Source organism: Sciurus carolinensis, chromosome 8 (genome assembly GCF_902686445.1).
Source record: "Sciurus carolinensis chromosome 8, mSciCar1.2, whole genome shotgun sequence".
NCBI classification, from domain to species: domain Eukaryota; kingdom Metazoa; phylum Chordata; class Mammalia; order Rodentia; family Sciuridae; genus Sciurus; species Sciurus carolinensis.
In genome coordinates, this window is record NC_062220.1 from 73,385,314 (window position 1) to 73,406,744 (window position 21,431).

General features: G+C 34.7%; 1 protein-coding gene across 1 annotated transcript in view; it reads right to left on the reverse strand.

Moving 5' to 3' along the window:
• Nucleotides 1-1,706: 1,706 nt before the first annotated feature.
• Nucleotides 1,707-21,431, reverse strand: part of LOC124991326 (eukaryotic translation initiation factor 4E-binding protein 1-like) — a 75,913-nt gene continuing 56,188 nt past the window's right edge. The window contains exon 2 of the mRNA XM_047562123.1: nucleotides 1,707-2,108. Within this exon, the coding sequence (XP_047418079.1) occupies nucleotides 1,707-2,108 (402 nt within the window). The remainder of the gene's footprint in view (nucleotides 2,109-21,431) is intronic.

Consider the following 21,431-nt stretch of genomic DNA (forward strand, 5'->3'; position numbering starts at 1 on the left):
TTATTGCATAGATCATTTAGTTGCCCCCCAGTTTCCTGTTACCTTTCTTTTGTCAAAGTGACTCATGACTTTTTCCCAAAGACTCTGCTGTTAATATAGGTGACAATATAAGTGAGACATTTCCTTTTAGGCAAATTGTCTGAATTGCTGAAAACTATTATGGCTTATTTTAATTTGCAAAAATTAAAACTGGCCCTTAGTATGTGTTCCATTTGAGAAATATGGTAACTCTGACCTCCTTTTTTACTTATGGGACTGATCAGAGGCCAGAAACAGGATTATGAGACCCATTTGGGGGTAAAATTTCTCTCAAAATGCTTTTTGAAAGGGGGCAAAACTCATCTATTTATTTAAATATGAGGGCCAGTCAGACTGGTGGGAATCAAAATTTTCTTATCTTAAAAGTATATTTTAAAGAAAGTGGCAGAAGACTTTTGTAGTTCATGTTTTGTTACCAATTACATAATTCATTCATTTCAAAAAAGATGTCATTCTGCCAGTTGCCCGTTAGCTCTTAGCCAAGTTAGAAAATCCACTTAAGACTCTTTAAACTGTTCAAACACAACAAGTAGAGTACAAAAACAAGCAAGATTATAGAAATCTATCCAAACAGAAGTTTATCCATTTTCAGAGAGTAAAATGAGATAATCATTGTCTTATCTCTATCTTGTTGGGCATACTATCTTTAAAAAAAACCCACTTATTTAATATTTCAGAAGAAATGATATTTGCTCTGCAAAGAGACACACTAATATGTCAATAGAAATAAAAATTCAGACTCATAGAATTCAATTGAAGATATATTCAATACTTTTTCAAAAGTTTGGAAGAAGTCTTCAAAAATCCTGTACAAGTTCTGAAGTGCAACTGCTTTAATAATGGTGATGGTGGAGGTGGGATAGAGTGGAGCCTAATTGCCATCCAATAATAGCCACTGAGTCATCCCTTCAGAGTGCTGAATGCCTCTCAGATTATGACTTGAAAAGGTGCATTAGTTCAACCTTATTGCTTTACAGAGAATGAATCTGAGGCATGGGAGTTTAGTGACATTACCAGAATCTTCCAGGTAATTTGTAGTAGAGACATACCTCAACTCCTATATTCCTGACTCAGATTAACACCTCTTTCACCAAGATACATACTGACTATAATATAAACATTGCATAATATTACACATTATGTTGACATACGAATTTTGTGAGGAGACAGCAATTTTGTCCAGTCCCAAACTATTTATAAACTGAATTTTTGAACCATTTGAGTAATTTTATTTTATTTTTTTACCCTAGGGAGAAGGTGACTTTTATATCCTCTCTTGGGGAAGTAGAGGGGAGCTTTCCCAAGCACCCCAACCAAAGGAAAGGGTGGGCGTGCCCCAGAGGTTGACGCAGGAAGAACCCAACGATTGTTCACAAGGGCTCCTCTGTGACTTTTTCTGGCACTTGGCTACAGTGTGTGGACAAGAGAGTCATTCCCTTGAAGGTAGCAGCTCCTGTATCAATGGGGGCATAAGGAGGTATGTGCTGGTGTTCACAAAGAAGAAAGGGGAGCAGGTGCCCAGAGTGAGGGAACAGGGCCAGGGTGGCAGATCCCATACCCGACAACTGCCAAGTATAATGACTTTCATAAGGACTGGCTGGTGTGATTCTTCTCCCGAGAAGGACCTGAGGGGCCCAGAAGCATGGCTCCATCTGATGGTTGGTTCCTTAAATGTCCATCTCAAACTGTGACTCTTCGCCGCCTGCCCACTTATCTTCTGGATTATTTAGCAGGTGGCTCTGACTGGCTTCCATGGAGGCTTCATCACTGGCTGGGCTGGTGACCCCAGGAATGGTGGGCAGGTCTCTAGGGAACATTTTGGCCACAGCTGAGTTTTGACACTGCATCAAGAATTTCCAGTCATCGATGATTCTGGTACTTCCTGGAGTGATGCTGAAGAGAGTGCCCACAGGGGTTGGTGCTATAGTCCTGGGTGGTAGCTGCACAACCACCTGGCAAGTGGCAGGGATGGCCGGGCTTGGGGTCTGGCTGCCCCTGCTGCACCCTCGACGTGGTCTCCAGTTCGCTGTACCCCAAAGCTCCCGCAACCCTCCAGGCCTTCCACCATGCTGCGCATTTGAGTAATTTAAAGATATTCCTATAGATATTTGATAAAATATCCCCTATAGATTTTTGATTAAAAAATTCCATAAATTAGAGTATGTTTTGTTTAAATTAGTTCTGACAAATTATTTCATTGATGGTAAAGAAAATACAAATAGTTTCTTCATATATATAAAGCCCAAGTTGGCTGCTGGTTTGCAATTTTTAGTTGATAAAGAATAAAGGCCAGCCTATTTTAAGCTCTTTATCCAGTTAGCTGTCTGAAATGATTTCATGGCTCAGGCAGGAAGACTAACTGGGTAAAGAGAGCATTCACACATAAGTTCTGGAGAAATCAGTGTGGAAATTGAAGAAGCTAAGAGAATGCTTGGCCTTGTGACAACTGGAATTTGAGTCAAAAATAAAAGTGCTTCTGGTGATTCCCTATTGATTCAGGGAGTGCCTGCCCAACCCTGGAAGTTATTTCTTTGTGTTCTGTTTTTAGAGATTTCCAGCTCTGTTCTAAAAAAGAAAACATTGAATGCCTATAGTAGGGTATTGAGTCCATCTTAAAAAAAAGAAGTAAAAAGCATAGCTACATAATCTTTCTCACTAGTCATTTCCTGTTGGCCATTTTTGCCTCTGGGAAAAAGGATAGGTGCATGGATTTTTTTGTTTGTGATGTAAATGCTTATTTGTAGACTCCTTAAAGCAAGGACTTAATCATTTTGGGTTCCATGTTGTTTATTCTCTGTGCAAACTGATCCCCAGAATCAGATAACACATCCCCCTTGTGATTTCCTATGAAATCATTATGTCTGCCTTGAGTCACTGACTCATTTCTTGGTATCAAGATTTAAACTCTTTGAGAACAACATTCTCCTACCTGAGTAGGCATGATTTAATTTTACTGTAACAGCACGTGTACAAAAGCAGGTGCAATCTGGGCAGTCATTGGCCCTACAGGTAATCATTCATGAGGCTACAGTCAAATTACCTGTTGTACACTGCTGCCTTACTGCAAGTAGGAGTAAGGCAAGATGGAAGGCAGGTGAAATTACTATTAGGGTGAGCTATTGCATCACTGTAGACATTGCAGAGGGTGTGAACCTCAGTGTGAAGTCCACAGACACTGAAAAGTGGCTGGACTGGCTGAACAGGATAGGGGAGTGGGAAGAACGCAGAAACTGTGTTTAATGTCTCTTTTTTTTCCTTTCTTCCTAGACATCAACCCTTCCCTAACTACTCCACTTCTTTGCTTCTAGTATTCTACCAGATAGACATTAGACCCTGGTAACTTATATTCCCCTTTTATGTCTTTAGTTGACTTTCTGCCCCACCCTCTGCTGGGAAAATGTTCAACTCTTTTGGGTCAAAGCGCTCAAGCGCGTAAGCAAACAATAAGCAGTGTGTTAAGGGAAAAGCTAAGTGGGCTTTAGAAACAAATACTGCTGATTCGCCTTGGATTTTCTTTGTGGCCTGGGACAAGTTATTTGAACTTCTTGAGTCTCAAGTTATCTGTAAAACATGGATAAGAAATTATAACGCATAGGGTCATTTTGAAGAGTAAATGAGCTAAGATATGTAAAGGAACTACTATTCAAAACCTTTCCAATTTGCTGCCAATACTACCCAACATTTATAGGTTATTGGCAGTCTTAAATCTTTGTAATATATAAATCTCTGAAGGATATGATAGTGGAAATTATGAGCATGAGAAACATCAATGAAGTACAGATTTCCAGAGAAAACTCCTTTGTGAGATCTTTTCAAGTTTTATATTTCTAACTTGTGAAGACATTTGTTAAGTAGAAAGTGTAGGTACAGGTAGTTAGTCACATATGTTGGCATTTTCTGATCAAGCCTCCATTTTTGCAGCCTGGTCTTTGCCCCAGGAAGCTGATTCATTTATAAAGTACCTGCTGACTCTACTACTGGCTTTTGGATGTTCTGCATATGGGGAACCCCTGTAGGAAATTTACAGGTATTAGTTTTCCTTGATATCTTCTGGGAAGTTGGAAGGTGGCACTGTTGACAGAGGTGATCAAGATTGCTATGCCCTTGAGCATCCTGTTGGGTTGGCAAATAGGGGAAGGAAAGAGAGTGGCTTCTATGCCAGCGCCCATAGGGGTGCTATGCTATCCTTGGAAGATCACTTCTTATTTCAAGGCAAACTTGCTTTATGACTCTTTTCCTTCAGTTCCAAAAGCTATTCCTTCCCCTTGTCCTTTTGGACCTAGGAGTGTTAGCATATCACCAGCCCAGCATTCTTTTACTACCCATTGTGATTCTCTGACACCCAGACCTCTGTAAATAGACTTTTGTAAATAAACCCACCTCAAATTATCCTAATTTGAGTGTGCCATCTGTTTCCTGTTGGAATCCTGATTTCTACAGCATGTAAACAGTGGAATTGAGAAGAGGACTAATTCCTGCATTGCAGGTTCACGAGGTCAGTGTGTTAGGCTTCCAAACTTAGAGTTGTGTCCTGTAAGACATGTTTTGACTTGAAGTGTGCCTGAATAACAATCATTGTTTAAAAGCCTTCTAGATCTTGCTTAATGCTTAATCAATGTTAAGTAGAATTCAAAAGCTGAAGAGAAAGATGAGGAATAGTAACAGAAGGATACAAATGTGTGTAGTGCACTTGCTTTCATGGAGATAGTCAAAGGAATTTATGGAAATAAATTTGGATTTTCCTTTACAATTGTGTCCCTTACTTAGGATGAATTTCATCTTCAATCTCTCTGAACTCAGTGCTGTATCTCTTACACTGGATGTTGGAAAATTTCCATTTTACACTACTGGAAACTACACAAACACTATTAAGACAGCATTTGCTAATTCTGTGAGTTCTTTCTTCCTGTTGTATCTGGTTCTTTTTGATTTGATTTTGGAGAGATTTGATAAGGAAATATTAGAGATGAGAAGAAGAAATTAAATGTTTTGGAGCCTAGAATGATGGTGGCATTGATATAAGACTGTACATGACCCAGACGTGGGGCTGGTCAAGGATAACCATAGTTGAAGTTCTTTTTAGGCCCAAACTGAAAAACCCAGCATCCAGACAGAATTTAGTTTTTATGTGAAAAAACTCTTATTGGGTCAAAGATAAGTCTTTTAAAACAATTTTTTTTTTTAACTCTCTAGGTGTTTTTTCCTTTGACAAAAAATGGTGAGTGTAGCAAGGCAACCCTGAAGTATCAATGCATGCTCTCCCCAAAGTCTTGAAAATTTTATTCTAATTTGAACTTTGAATACCTTTTCTACCTCATATTATTCATTTGACAGCAATTGTTTCAAGAGATGAATTGTTCTTTCCTGGCAATCTTCTTTTCTGTTAATATAATATACTTAAACCATGTTCACGGTTCACAGAGAGCTGACAATGTTTTCAATGTTTGCCATTTGATTTGTATTGTATTACCTTAGAGTTTAATAAGTCTAGTGATGGATGTACAACAGCTCCACTCAATGAACTTTGTATTTGCAGAGCAAATAGGTACTTTTAAGGCATATATGTGAACATAGAAGGAAAGGACTATCTTATTATATGGCAAATAGTACAAGATAATCCAAGAAGATAAGTTTCCACATGGCTCAGCAGAAATGTTTGTCATTGTTTCTTCTATGGAATATTTATTTCTCAAAACCATTTTCTTAATTTCCCATGGGAAAAACTTAATTTTATACTTAATGGGTAAGAACCAACTATTTCCCTTACTTGATTCTTTTTCTATTTTTTCAATCTTCTTTTCCATAGGCTTATTTGTGTTTGAGATATATTATGTTCAGATACCTAATCATCCTTTAACAAAGTCTAACAAGGACTTGCACATTTTGGACTTGAACATTGTTGGTACAAAGACATGGTTTAAATAGGTGGTCTTAATATGGAGTGTACTAGGACCAAAGAGACCCATGGGAACATTTGATATAGCATACAAATGCTCTGATATACACAAAAGTGTGTAAATACATTTCTGTATTGTCCCTATCCCTGAGGGATTTTAAATTATACACCTACTCACAGAAAAATTATAAGCAGTAACTACAGTAGTAAAGTATTGTGGTTTTTTTTTATTATATTGTTTTAATGAAGATGTTTCAAGGAAAAAAATCAGGATACTAGATTTTCCTTTGAGATGGTTACTTAAGTATAGACTTTAAAAATTACTTTTAATCAAATTTCCAAACATTACCAAAGTGTGGTATTATTAGTGATATGTTTTTCTTCCAATTGTAACTAGGAAAAAAAAAGAGAATGAGAGATAGTTTACTTCTTGAAATTTACAGTGACTTTGCATTTGTGCTAATATAAAAAGAGAAACCTTTTAGAAAACATTCAGTTAGAGTTAATTCCAATAGTGTTTCTTTCAAAGTTGCAGTAATATAGTTGGCAGAAAATAAGTTTACAACATGTGAAAACACTCACATTGGAGACCTATCATGACCTTAAGATGATGCTTCATTTGAAAGACTGACATTTAGACACTACTCATTCCAGCTGAATAGTTGTCTTTTTGGTTTTTTTTTTTTTTTTTTTTTTTTTGAGTGTCTTTAAACCATTTATTTTTTTCTTGTTAAAGTGCAAATTCTTTTTTTTTTTTTTTTTTACTTTTTCCCACTTTTTTTTTTAATTGGTGCATTATAGTTGTACATACTGATGGGATTTGTTGTCTTGCATACATATAATACACAACATAACAATACAATATGGCCATTATCACTCCTGATTACTTTCTAAACCATTTATTTTTAATGTCATTTTTTTATTTCTTAGTATTTAGGTCTGCCACTTTCTTGTTTCATTTGCCCTATGTTTATTTTTCATTTGTTCTGATTAGTTATACATGACAGTATAATGCATTTTGAGTCATCGTACATAAATGGAGTATAACTTCTCATTCTTCTGGTTGTACATGAAGTAGCATCATACTGGTCATGTAATCATATATGTACATAGGGTAATAGTGTTTGGTTCATTCTATCTTTCCTACTTCTATACCCCGCCCTCCCTTCACTCCCCTCTGCCTGTACAGAATAGAAGACACAGAGACAAACCCACATAAATACTGTTATCTCATACTAGACAAAGGCACCAAAAACATTCATTGGAGAAAAGATAGCCTCTTCAACAAATGGTGCTGGGAAAACTGCAAGTCAATATGTAACAAATTGAAATTAAACCCCTATCTCTCACCTTACACAAAACTCAACTCAAAGTGGATGAAAGACTTAGGCACTAGGACAGAGACCCTGCACCTAACAGAAAAAAAAGTAGGCCCAAATCTTCACCATGTTGGCTCAGGAACTGACTTCCTTAACAAGACTTCTAAAGTGCAAGAAGTAAAATCAAGAATCAATGGGATTTTATCAAACTAAAAAGCTTCTCAGCAAAGGAAACATTCAAGAATGTCAAGAGAGAGCCTACAGAATGGGAGAAAATCTTTACCACATGCACCTCAGGTAGAACATTAATCTCCAGGATATACAAAGAACTCAAAACCTCGATATCAAAAAAAACCCCAAATACCCCAATTAATAAATGGGTAAGGAACTGAACAGGTACTATACAGAAGAAGAAATATGGTTGATCAACAAATATATGAAAAAATGTTCAACATCTCTAGCAACTAGAGAAATGCAAATCAAAACTACTCTAAGATTTCATCTCACTCCAGTCAGAATGGAAATTATCAAGAATACAAGCAACAATAAGTGTTGGCAAGGATGTGGGAAAAAAGGTACATTCCTACATTGCTGGTGGGACTGCAAATTGGTACAACCACTATGGAAAGCAGTATGGAGATTCTTCAGAAAACTTGGAATGGAACCACCCATCCCACTCCTTGGTTTATACCCAAAAAACTGAAAGTTAGCATACTACAGAGACACAGCCACATCAATATTTATAGCAACTCAGTTCACAATAGCCAAACTATGGAACCAACCTAGATGCCCTTCAACAGATGAATGGATAAAGAAACTGAGGTACATTATACACAATGAGTTATTATTCAGCCTTAAAGAATAACGAAATTATGGCATTTTCCAGTAAATGGATAGAGTTGGAGAATGTCATACTAAGTGAAATAAATCAATTCCCCCAAAACAAATGCCAGATGTTTTTCCTGATATGTGGATGCTAATTCACAATAAAGGGTCGGAGAGTGCTAGGAAAAAATAGAGTAAAGTATTTTTTCTTCTCCTTCTCATCTTTTTCCTCCACTGGGGATTCGACCTAGGACCTCACATGTGCCAGGCAAGTGCTCTACGACCAAGGTATATCCTCACCCCTTTTTGAAATCTTATTTGAGACAGGGTCCATCAAGTTGTCCAGGATGGCTTCGAACTTGGTCACCCTCCTATTTTAGCCTCTTGAATAGATGCGATCAGTATGGTTCCTTCCTTCCTTCCTTCCTTCCTTCCTTCCTTCCTTCCTTCCTTCCTTCCTTCCTCAATACTGGGGAATTGAACCCAAGGCCTGGCATATGCTAGAAAATCATTCTACCATGGAGTTACACTCCAACTGTTTTAATTTATTTTTATACAGATATTAGAGCCATATGATTTAAAAATTTAATAGGGCGTAACATACACACACACACACACACACACATACACAAATACCTCCCTCCCACCTTTGTCCCTAGAACCCAAAATCCTCTCACAAAAGTCAATTATGCTATCAATTCTTACAAATTCTTTCAGAATTATTCTATGTATATACAGGAAGATCTATATATACATTTAAAAAAAATTTTCATGCCAATGGTGTCCTACTATATACTCTGTTCTGCATCTTATTTTGGGCATTGAAATAAAGTAAATGGGGGACATAAACCAAAAATGTTCATGACTCTTTTTTTTTTTTTTTGGTACTGGAGATTGAACCCAGGGGCACCTAACCACTGAGTCACATCCCCAGCTCTCTTTACTTTTTTTTTTTTTTTTTAATTTAGAGACGTGGGTCTTGCTAAGTTACCTAGGGCCTCACTAAGTTGCTGAGGTTGGCTTTGAACTCACCATCCTCCTGCCTGTGCCACCTCACCTGGCATAATTCCCTTCTTGATGAATGGAAATGTTTTCTTCATGTTTTACTCAAGGTCTACTCTGTCATGGATGTCAGAGGGGGCTGGGACTGGGAGGCAAAATGACAGAGGTCACAGTACACTCTTCCACCTGCATCACTGACTCTTGGTTATCTGGCCTGTTTGGTTTGCCTAATGCCCTCTACCCTTCAGATTTCTTCTGTGGGTTCCTCAGTTTCCAGCGGGGCCAAAGCAGTGATCCATCAGCCATACCCAGACATGTCTGGATCCAGTTGTGGACTTGACCATGTCAATGTGCCAACTGGCTCAAGCAAGACGGATGATCAGGTTCTGTTTGTGAATGATTTCACGCACACATTTCAAAAGTGCTCTCAGCTAGTTCAGCCCTAAGTCTGCAGGAAGCAGCAACAGGGATTCCAAGAGACGGCCATACTGACTTAGACCTTGATGCTTCTGTTACACTATGACTTAGTCTTTTACTTCTTCATCCATATTTTTGGCATATGATTTAGGAATAAGTATGTCTGTTATTTTTAATTGCATAGCAGAGGGGTTTAATTCTGCTTGGTAGTTGAATAGCAGAATAATTTGTATATGATGGAGTAACAAAATTTTGGAATCTCCAGATACATAAATAAATGGAATTCTGTGTGTCCAATATTATATAATTGAGAATATAGTATAATGTAAACTTTAGAGGCAGGGCACACTGGTGCATTTTTTTCTGCATTTTTAAAATTCATGATTTAAAAAAACACAGTAAAGAGCTTATTGAAATATAATTTACATATATGTAGTTCACAATTTAAAATATACAATTCAATGGTTTTTAGTTAATTTGCAGAGTTGCACAACCATAACCATAATTAAATATTAGAACATTTTCATGATCCCAATAAGAAAGCCTATACCTTTTAGCAGTCACTTCCCATCAGCCCTCTACCACCCACCTCACCCCATTGGTCAGCCCTAGACCACCACTTATCTACTTTCTGCCATTATAAGTTTGCCAATTCTGGACATTTCATTTAAATGGAATCATAAGACAATATGTGATCATGTGTGATTTCCTGTATTTAGCCTAATGTTTTTGAGATGGATCCATGCTGTAGTATGCATTCGTACTCCATTCCTTTTTATTGCCAAATAATATTTCATTATATGAATGTGAATATACTCCTCATTCAACAGCTTTTGGACATACAGGATGTTTCAACTTTTGACTATGGTGAATAATGTTGCAATGAACATTTGTGTACAAGTCTTGAGAGGGAACGTGTCGTCAATTTTCTTGAGTATATTATTTAGGGTCTGAATTGTCTGGTCATATAATAACTCCATGTGCAACATTTTTTAGGAATTACCATACTACTTTCCCAGAGTGACTGTATCATTTTAAAATTCTGTCAGCATGTGTGAGAGTTCCAACTTGTGTATATCCTCATGAAAAGTTTATTATCTGTTTCTTTGGTTATAACCATTGTACTGGTTGTGAAACGGTTCTCTCTTTGTGGTTTTGACTTTCCGGTCCCTAGTGACAAATGATGTTTAATCTTTTTTCATGTCCTTAGAATTTTGTATCTCTTTTTGTGAGAAATGTCTATTAAAATTATTTGCATTTGTCTTTTTAATTACTACACTGTAAGAGTCCTTTATATTTTCTGAGTGCTAGACTCTTTTTAGATATATGATTTACAAATATTTCCTTCTAGTCTCTGTGGTGTTTTTCTTCAGATATTTTATACATCAAATTAAAAAAATTGTTAAATTACTGTTTATCTATTTTTTTTTAATACCAGGAATTGATCCCAGAGGCACTTAACCACTGAGCCACATTCCCAAACCTTTTTATTTTTCATTTTGAACTACCGTCTTACTAAGTCATTTAGTTGCTGAGGTTGGCTTTGAACTTTCGATCTTCCTGCCTCAGCCTCCTGAGCCAGTCTATCCAGTTTTTTCTATCATATATTTTTGATGTTTATAGTTTTAGTTCTTACATTTAAGTCTATGGTTCACTTTAAGTTAATAATTTTTTTCTGGATGATGGGAAAGTTTCTATTTTCTTTATTTTGCATATAGATATCTGTATAATTTTAACACATGCAAATGAAGACTCAACAAGTAAATACTTGCCTTTTTTAAAGATCACCTGAAGTCATTAATTCTCTCAGGTTGACTTAGGATAGATCAAATAAGGTATACGGGAAAAATTTAGGCTTTCTGTGCCTTTAAAAAAATGGGTCTGAGGACAGGTTGTAATATATTTTGTTAAACTGTAGAAAATTTAATGTCACTGAGGGACTTAGGCACAATAGGAATGGAAAACCTTCCTTTTTGAGTCACTTCTTGGTTTTAGTGCATTAAATGACTCATCTGGCTGTTTCTATTAAACCCAGAATTCCAAGAAGTTTCTCCACTTAAATGGCAATAAGAGTTTTATAGTGAGCAAGAGTAAAACAGAAAATAATAAATTTTAACTGCTTTGGGGAGATATGTTTACATACTTGTTCTTATCTTCTTTTTTCACCTGTGTTTATGATTTAAACTCTTAAATTTAGATAAAAAGAATTAAGCTTCTTAAATATACAGATTGAAAAATGTTCAACTTTGTACTCACAGAAAGGACAATCAATCTTTTTAAGGGAAATACATATCTACTCAATGAATTTTAACATTTTTCAGAATAGGGTTTGAATACTGGGTTACTTTACTGCTGAGCTACATTCCAGCCCTGTTTATGTTTTATTTTGGGACAGGGCCTCACTAAGTTGCTGAGACTAGCCTTGAACTTGTGATCCTCCTGCCTCAGCCTCCCGAGTGTCTGGGATAACAGGCGTGCGCCACCGAGACCAGCTTTCCTTCAACTTTGAAAGAATCGATACTAGAAATTGATGGAACTTAAGATGTCAAATGTAAAAGAAAGAGGATAGTGACATTTAGATGCAAAATTAACTATTGAAAGAAATATATTAAATGTAGTTTATATATACAAGTTAAAGGGGAATCCATTCAAATCATCATTGGCCAATAGATGACTTCAACAGATATTTGCTGAAGCAATTTCCTGTGACTTTATGTTTGAATATATCAAGATTTTACCCACAGAGTCAACAGTATCCACTGAATGTTATATACACAAGTCCAATTGTCTGCATGGGTTCCAGATGGCTATGCAGGCATACATAGCAATCTGTCATCAATCAACTTAGCCTTCACTTGCCTCACATTCAGTCTCAAGTAGATATTCTCTCAGTTATTGATAGCAACTAACCCAAAAAGTTTTAGTCTAGTACTTCAATAAACTTGAACAAACACATTTTTGCATCTCTCTGTCTATCTGTCTGTCTTTCAGTCTATCAGTCAATCATCATCACCATCTATATCTTATTCCTTTTCTGTTTTGGAATGTGTTATGAGGTTTCAATCCTGCTTTCACATGCATTGTCACTACTGGGAGTGATTGTGCTCTAATTTATTTTCCTTGGCAGTCATGGATGCAGGGTGAGGTGAAGCTGGCGATTATTCTAAAAACACTAGGGGATAGGATGGAATTATGCCAGTTAGTGTGGACCTCAGCAAGTTTCTTTATTTTCTTTCAACATGGGGATTACTTTTAGATATTAAGTCCTGATGTTAACTTGTTCATTTTAGGAGAAAGAAAACAGAAAACTCCCGGGGTAGAATTAATCTTGATGAATCAGTACTACTGATGAGAAGGAGTGAAGCAAAAAGAAAAAAAAAATTAGCAAAATGACTTTTGGAATGATTAAAATTAATTACAGTCTCTCACAACAGTTTAGCACCGAACCAAGGAGACTTGCATGTTCTCTTCTTCAGATCATCCCAGCTTGCAAATTATTTACAATTGAATTCCTCATTGTATCCTACCTTTCTTCCCTAGTTCTGCCCCCTCTTCCCTAGGTTGGTTATCTGATGTTTCTGGGAACCCTCTCTACCTGTGCAGTACCCCACTTGGTTCTCTAATAGCCTAAGAATTATTTCAGGGCTGCTCCATGTGCTAACATCTTACTGTGGTTGCTCTGAAATTGCTCACACTCTGATTTTCTGTCATGAACTGAATCTGAACAGGCAATTTGAAGCCAGGGAAGGGTAATGCCATGACAAGTCCTTGGAGAATTATCTTAGGACAGGTAAGTTCCTGCCCTGCAAAAATCCAACCTTTGTCTTTGCCAGCGAGTAAAACCAGATAGACTGAGAGTTAAATAACCCACACCCTGGTTCAAAAATCCTTTCTGAGAACTCAAGTAAAAGGTTTTCTAACAACATTGCTGAGAAACTTCTGCTTTCATGTAAATGAGTCTTTATAGGAGAAGTATTAAGGTACATATAAGCACAAAGCTACTTCTGGTTAACAATTTATAACAGACAATGCCTGTGCTACCCCTCATTCCTGTGTTATTTTCTAATTCTAGGAGACTCAGCAGCAACAGAGTTTTCTCTAGCAATACACCTACATGTAGCAATTATCTTAGTGATTAATGTCTCAGAAGGTAGAGTTTTTGAGGGTGTGTATCAACATGACCATTGCAGTCTTTGTACTAGGTGTACAAAGAAATAATGGAGGCCAGTTAACAATAAACTCACCAAACTCCAGAATTGGAAAGAAACTCATAGATTCAGTTCCCTTATTTTTCAGATAATAGAAAGAAGCCCTAAGACTTGGCCAAGGCACAGAACAAATCAGAGTCTAGACCCTAGGACTTCTGGTTCGCAGCCCAAGTGATGGAAGTGGAATGGTAGGATTCTGTTTCCTTTCCCCTATGGAACTTTCATGCAGGCCTCCATGTCCTTATATTCTTAGAGGGCTCTGCTTCTCCCTCTGGACCAAGCAAAAGATGCATGGTGATTGGAGGGCTCTCAAGTTCTATACAAACCAGAATTCTCATAGTTTTACCCTGGGGAATGGATAGTAGCTGCATATGAGAACAGGATTGCTCAATATAGAAGAACCTAGAAACCAAAACGTTTATTCTTTAGGATTAAAAAAATACTATTCAGGGAAAACCTGGGCCATGACCAATTCCCCAAGAGTTTATTTTGGTTTATGGTTAATTCTGGTCTCATCTAGTATTTGCTATCTCTCTAGAGACTAGCGGTTTGTTTCTCATCGCAAATCTAGTGTTTTTCTAAGAAATTAAGGAATGCTGTCATGGTGTAAACATTTCTTTATAAACTCAGGGTAGCAAACAATATTTTATTAATTTGGGAAAATATCACCTGTTAGACTCTGAAAATGCAAAGTGTATTTATATGTAAGTTTGTAGGTAATAGATCAATATAGGCTCATTTGGTCATTACAGGTGAAGTCAAAGTCAACCATGACTACATCCACAGTTACTTCTCAGAAATGACAGCTAACATCAGTTTGATGGGGATTTTTCCAGAACTAGAGCATTTCCGTACATTTTATATCTGTAAAATATATGATATTGTTTGCCCTTCTTTTAAGTTTAAATTGCAGTGGTCTACATAGCAATTTACTTTTTCTTTTCTCCCCACACATATTTCATACAGTTTGTTTATGTTAGTAAAATATTAGCAAGATCATCATTTATTTAATAATTCCTTTATTTTTATAGATATTTAGGCTATTTCCAGTTCTTAAGCATTGTAAATAAAGCTACAGTTTATATCCCATACAGGCCTCTTGTTCTTATGTGCAAGTGTTATTCTTGCTGTATACAGAAAGTTGTCCAATCATACAGTGAGCACACTTTCTTATTTTAACAGATACTGAAGATTTCCTCACCCTGGAGGCTTCGGTACAGAGAACATGTGTGAGAAAGACAGTTTCCATTCACTCTGGACTATTCTTTGTATTTTAAAAATTTGTAAGTGGTGACAAATTTGTGTTGTTCCTCATATTAAGCAAAATGTTTTTGCTACTCATTAATATGTATAGTGTTTACTGCAGATTTTAATAGAATGGGGTATTCTCCATTAATAATGATTTGTTAAGAGTTTTTTGTTGTATGAATGGACATTGAAGTTTATTGAATTATTTGTATTCTGCATCAACTTTGAAGATCAAAATAATTTCTCCTTTTTATTTTTAATGTAGTAAATCACTCAAATTTTCTCATGTAAAACCATCCTTGTATTCTTTGAATAAATTGAAAATAGTCCTAATATATTAATTTGATTACACGTTGCTATATAAAATTTGATAATACATTATTCAGCATTTTAAAATCTATGTTCATAATATTCTGGTTTTTTTTTTTTTTTTTTTGGTACTGAGGATTGAACCCAGTGTTGCTTAACCACTGAGCCACATCCCCAACATCCCCAGCCCTTTTAAATATTTTATTTAGAAACAGTTTTACTGAGTTGCTTAGTGCCTCACTAAGTTGCTGAAGCTGTCTTTGAACTCATGATCCTCTTGCCTTAGCCTCCCGAGCTGCTGGGATTATGGGTGTGTGCCACCTTGCCCAGCCCATAATATTCTTATCTCATGTAGTCCTTATCTGATTTTAATCCCAGTGTTAGGAAAGCTTTATAAAATGAATTGGTTAGCTTTCTCTCTTTTTTTAGTAATTTGGATCAATTGTATAAGGTAAGGATTCATCTGCTTCCTGTAAAACAAGAATAAAACTGTGAATATGGTGCTTACATGATTAGTACATATTTACCTATTGATTCAGTTTCTGAAATGGCATAGGTACAATCAGTGTTTCTATTTCTTGAGTCCATTTTTCTAATTATATATTTCCCTAGCTAATATTTCTTTCATCTAATCTTATTGGCATGGGGTTGTTTATATAGTTTTTTATGATGTTAAGTTTTATTGTTTTCTTGTAGAGGCTGAGAAATCTGAAAACATGCACTGTAATAAATGAATTATCATTATTATCATTATTAATGCAACATGGCTATGGTGCCATTTATGGTGTTGGAAAGATGTGACTTCCCATTTGGCTTTGCTGTTGTCATAGAAATTAAATTTACAAAATAGGGAACACTTGTGCTGGCAATGTGGATGGGATAGGGGAAGGGAGACGGTAGTTTGTGAGAGTCAACATATTAATTTTTCTTTTACTTTATCTATATCCTTAGGCTGACGTGGATTATGTAAGGAATTACCAAATGTAATTTAAAAATAAGGCTTGAGACTAAACAGGGCAGAGCCAGTTAGAAAGGGAAGGAAACATCAATTTAAGGAATTATAATAACTGGTAATGGTCAATTTATGGGAAAACAGACTCAATGTTATATTAATGTAAATTTAGGGACAATATAGTAATATGCATCAAATTCTTAAATATACACAAGACTATGCAATTCTGAGTTTCAAATTTTATTTTAAGGAAGCAATCAGATAAATATTCAAAGATTAATATGTTAAAATGTTTATGCAAGAATTATTAATATTATCTAATAAAATCCAAACAATCTAAAATCCAGTAGTAAGGAGGTGATTTGATCAGAGTTTCCTCAAGAACATATTCTAGAACTTAAATTATTTATAACAATGTTAGGATTTAATTGTAAAAAGAGTCTAATGACTTTTTTTTTGTATAGTGCATCATAAAACATTCCATTTTTGAAAAATCACAGTTTTGAATTAAATATGAACAGTCTGAGATACCCTGCAATTAAGACACTTTTACAACTGTTTTAAATTTGTTAGATCCAGATTCTCTCCTGCCCCAAATTTGGATTATGTTCAAAGGCTTTTCAGAAAAAGTTTGAAAAACCGTTAAATAATTTGTGTTGGATTCAATAAAGCATTAATTATCAGTTAACAAAAAATTTAACAAGACACATTCACTAATAGGAAAGTCTTTATAATGTATTATGTATAATCATATCACTAACAATATATGTATGCTTTGCATATTATATTTATATTATATATGTATTACATATAACATGTATTATATATTAAGTAATATCAATTATATATAGAATGATAGCATTTTGTAAAATATATCCAGGTGATAACTTCATAGGAACATTGTGGAAGGATGTATATTAATGTAGTGAAGGAATTATGATTCATTTTATTTCACTTATTTTTACATTTATCAGTTTTTAAATAAATTTTATACAGGAGTGATACTAGTTTATAGCAAGAACAAAATATTTTAATTTAAAAAGTTGAAGTATTGGGAGTAATTTTTTCAAGGGCCCCAAATTGCATTTTAAGAATTTAAAAATATTTTGAATGACAGCAGCATTACTGAAATAATAAGGGTATGACCCTTGAAAGTAGAGAAAATAAGTACAGTAAACTATACTTAAGGTAGACCAAACCCATTTATATGTGAAATAATATTTTTCAGAATATAAACAAGCACTACATTGATTTTTTTTGCTTCAAGCATAGCTGAATTATTAATTCACACATTTAAAATGGATGGTTGAAAGAAATTTGCCGTAGACAAACATATCCATCAGTGTATTTTGGTTTAGAGGAACAGAAAATTATTTGTCATATTTAATTAAGTTATATTGTTCCATTAACCCAATTAAAATGCCATTATTAGCGTGTTACTTGTTTCTTCACTCAGTTCACCCAAGTGTAAGTGAATCTAATCTAGTTCAAAATGCACAATCAAAAACTCTGAGTGCATCCTCACCACATTGTGCTTTGATCCCATCCTTCTGTTCTCTTGGCCAAATTCTTCTCTTCCTTTCTTATTCGGCAAAACTTATTCCATATAGAAATCCTTGGAAGCCTAAGGCATAAAAAGACTTTACATAACGTGATTTTTCCACATTGAGTTTTGTTTATAAACTGTTTTTTTCTCTGTCCAGAAAGTTTTGCTCTTGACTGAATGTATTGTCAAGGCTCAGGTTGATATGTACCCTGCCAAAAAGCTTATGGAGAAAACCCCAAGGCGACTCCTAGGTGATTTTCTGTGATGGAAGAATAGGGAGGAAGGATGGATATGTGTATATATGTGTATATTGTGTACACACATACACACACACAAGTGGTAGTTCCCAAACGTGTTCTCTATAAAAGTAATCAAAGAAAAACTTTCCAAAATATCATAAATGTGTTTTTTAAGGAAAACCTAGAGGTCAAGATCTTTCTCTAAAGACCCTTAGAGTTTACATAGTCTTTGTTGATTCCTTAACTTGCTAAAAATAGAAACTGGATTTTTTTTTGTTTTTTTTTTTTTTTGCTTAGCAGGGAGTGGATTTATTACATTATTTTGCCACTGTTGATCATTTATCGTTTTGCCTTTTTTCACAGGTAACTTCATTTTATTCTATAAAAAGTCAACAAATACCTATAAGAACTATTTTTATAATTTGTGTATTTATAGAAAATAGTTATTAGAAGATTAAGAAGTTCTAATTTTCATATAAAGAACTGTTTGAAATTAATATACAATACATGGTAAGTAAAGATAAATTGATTATAATTAAGTGAACTGAAATCCCACATGTTCTGGTCTAATAGTTCTTTCCTCCCATACCTTCCCTCTCTTCTTATATTAAGATAAAATGCTTTTTCGAACATTTTCATTCATGTCATTAAAGAGATTTCCTAATGTCTGGGCTAATATTGTTTTCCAGAAACCCGTGGCCTACTCAGAGGCTGTGTTTTAGAATAAAAACTGCTTTTTTTCTTCAGCCATGATGCAGATGGTTTGAGTAGGCAAACATTTATCCATCAAACACCTGGGATTTCCACCAATTGTGTTAAAAGCAGCCAGGATTTATCCAATCCCCCCAAAATTATTACTTTGCTCTTGGTGGAGTTAAGAATAAAGACATTTATATAAAATGTTCGAAACTTGGTATTTAAAATGATTGTTTAAAAAATTTTTCTGAGATAGGATTCTTTAAGGGATAGATAGTAACTTTCTGGAAACTTGTAAAATTTTCTTTTGGGTAAATATGGATCATTTGTATTGGTCAAGTCATTCTTACGCAGAATACACAGTCTGTACACATATAAAAAATAAAATGATTCTACATGATTATGCTCTCAATTGATACATTAATTGTATCACATTAACTTGACATAAGTGATGTCATTGTTTACTACTTATAATTTTTCTGGTGTCCTGCCCTAGAGAATAATTATAAGAACTTCATAGTTAAGTATTCAATATTGTCTACTAGAGGCTATCTTCAAAGGCCAAAAAAGTCTTGAGTAGAGCCAACTGTGGCTCACCAGTAAAATAAATCCTTATATCCTAAGGATTATTTTGCCCTTATATGTCATAATAACTTTCTCCTAGATCCAGAGATTGATTTTAACTTAAACATGGCATATAGAATATAGAATATTTTTAATGATATGTAAAAGTAGTGTTAAGTGTTCCTGGAGTGATTGCTTTACTGCATAAATAACTAAATATAAAGAGCAATAGCTAGGACATTTTTAAAATATACACAGTACAAAAAATCTTTTTGTGATTATATCTGTAAGAAATGATTCCAAGGAAAATTTCTATCCAATTTCATCTTTAGAAATGCATGTGAATTTTAAACTACTATTGCCAGAATATTCCAAAAGTCTAATTTCCAAATACAGAAAATCATTAGTGTTGGATCTAAGTTCACAAAAAATAAAATTTCCAGAGCAGAAGATTAATAGCATTAATGGCAGATGCTTTCACTATTGAATCAGTGTGATCGCTAATAGGCTCTAGGATCCAAAGAGTCCACCTGCAGGTGTGTTATTATCTGATTACCATAAAAGCTGGCATTATTGTTTTCTCACAGTGATATTCACATGGTTACACCAATAACATGATGTGTTTTCAATCAACTGGCTTTTTTCAGCTTTGTTTGTGGGGAAGAAAAATGCTGTTTCTGAATCTCTCTTTGGAATACTGTCACAGTATTAAATGCAATGGTGTGCTGTTTGTGAAAATCAGGTAATCTATCCAAAGTTCAAAGGCAAATTAGCATCTCTCAATGAAGGAATATAATAAATTTGGTGAAAGTGTTTTATGTTGTTTTTCTTTTACTGATGTTACATTTCAGAAATATTTCCATATTGGAAATCTTTTCATACGTATTTCCTTACTTAGAGGGTACATGAGAGATAGGTCACATCTTTAAATATTACAGAAATGCAAAACCCATATTTCACCGTTGAAGGTACAGGTAGTGTAAATTATGTATTTATTTTGGTATTAATATTAAACATGATTATTCATATGCATATTATCTTTCTTTACATGGGCTTTATATCTGAGTGGTTTCCAAAAATATTAGGGGTCAAGCAGAGTGAAAATTAAAGTTATGAATAATCTAATTAATAAAGGTAAAAGCCTCATAGTACTTAAAATGTCCTGGAATTAAAATAAATGATATTTCTTCATTGCAGATAAAGTTCAACCACAATCCCTGGAATTACTCTATTTCCTGACCCCTTCCCAAGACAGCTATTAGCTCTGTTTTCTCCAGACCTTTTTAAACTCTATTCAGAGTTCATATTTGGAATCCCAAAAGCCCTTGAGAAGAGGTCAGCTTGTAGTAATTTTTCACTAGATTTGTTACTTGCATTTAAATTTTACCTAGAAAATATTTTTCTGTGAAACAATAAACTAAATCATTTTCAGTTTGTTGGACTGTTGAGATAAAAAAATATCTTCTTTAGAAGAAATAGAAACCTGAAAGTTAAAATCACAATAATTTCCTCTTTCTTAAATAAAATCCAAAGAGTTACTTGCTAAATTGTAGATAAAATTTCTAATGTGAAACCTGTATAAATCTATTTTTCTAAAATTTAAATGACCTTTTCTTCAGACGAAGATTTTACTTACATTCTTTTCTTTGTGGTTATTTGCTTCTGTAATTAGGTATTTTTTTTTTTTTTATCAAGTAAGTCAGGAAAGAGGCTTTAAAATCAGAGCTTTTCCAGAGCACACAGATAAGCCACTCCCCATCATCTCTATAATGAATGTCTAGGGAAGAATAATTTGAATACTTGGTGTTAAACAGACTATTTGTGAGGAATTCCCACTGATATTTTCTCTTTTTGCACCCTGTCTTTTTTTTAGTGTTTTTCACATCTTTCAGAAAATAACAAGTCTAATGGAGATAAACAGCACAGAGAAATGACATCATCTAAATGTGGGATTTTGAAAATAAGAGTACAAAAACATTAATAAGGACATAAAATCTTGATCTAGGTATTGTTATACAGAGATATAAATATCCAATACCAAGGAAATCTGACTTAGTTGACAGAGAAAAATGTTTTGACACAGCAGTTCATACCCAAAATGGTACACCAATTGAATAAAGTACGTGGCCACTGAGGATAAACTCTGGTAGCTTGGGCACAATGATAAAGAC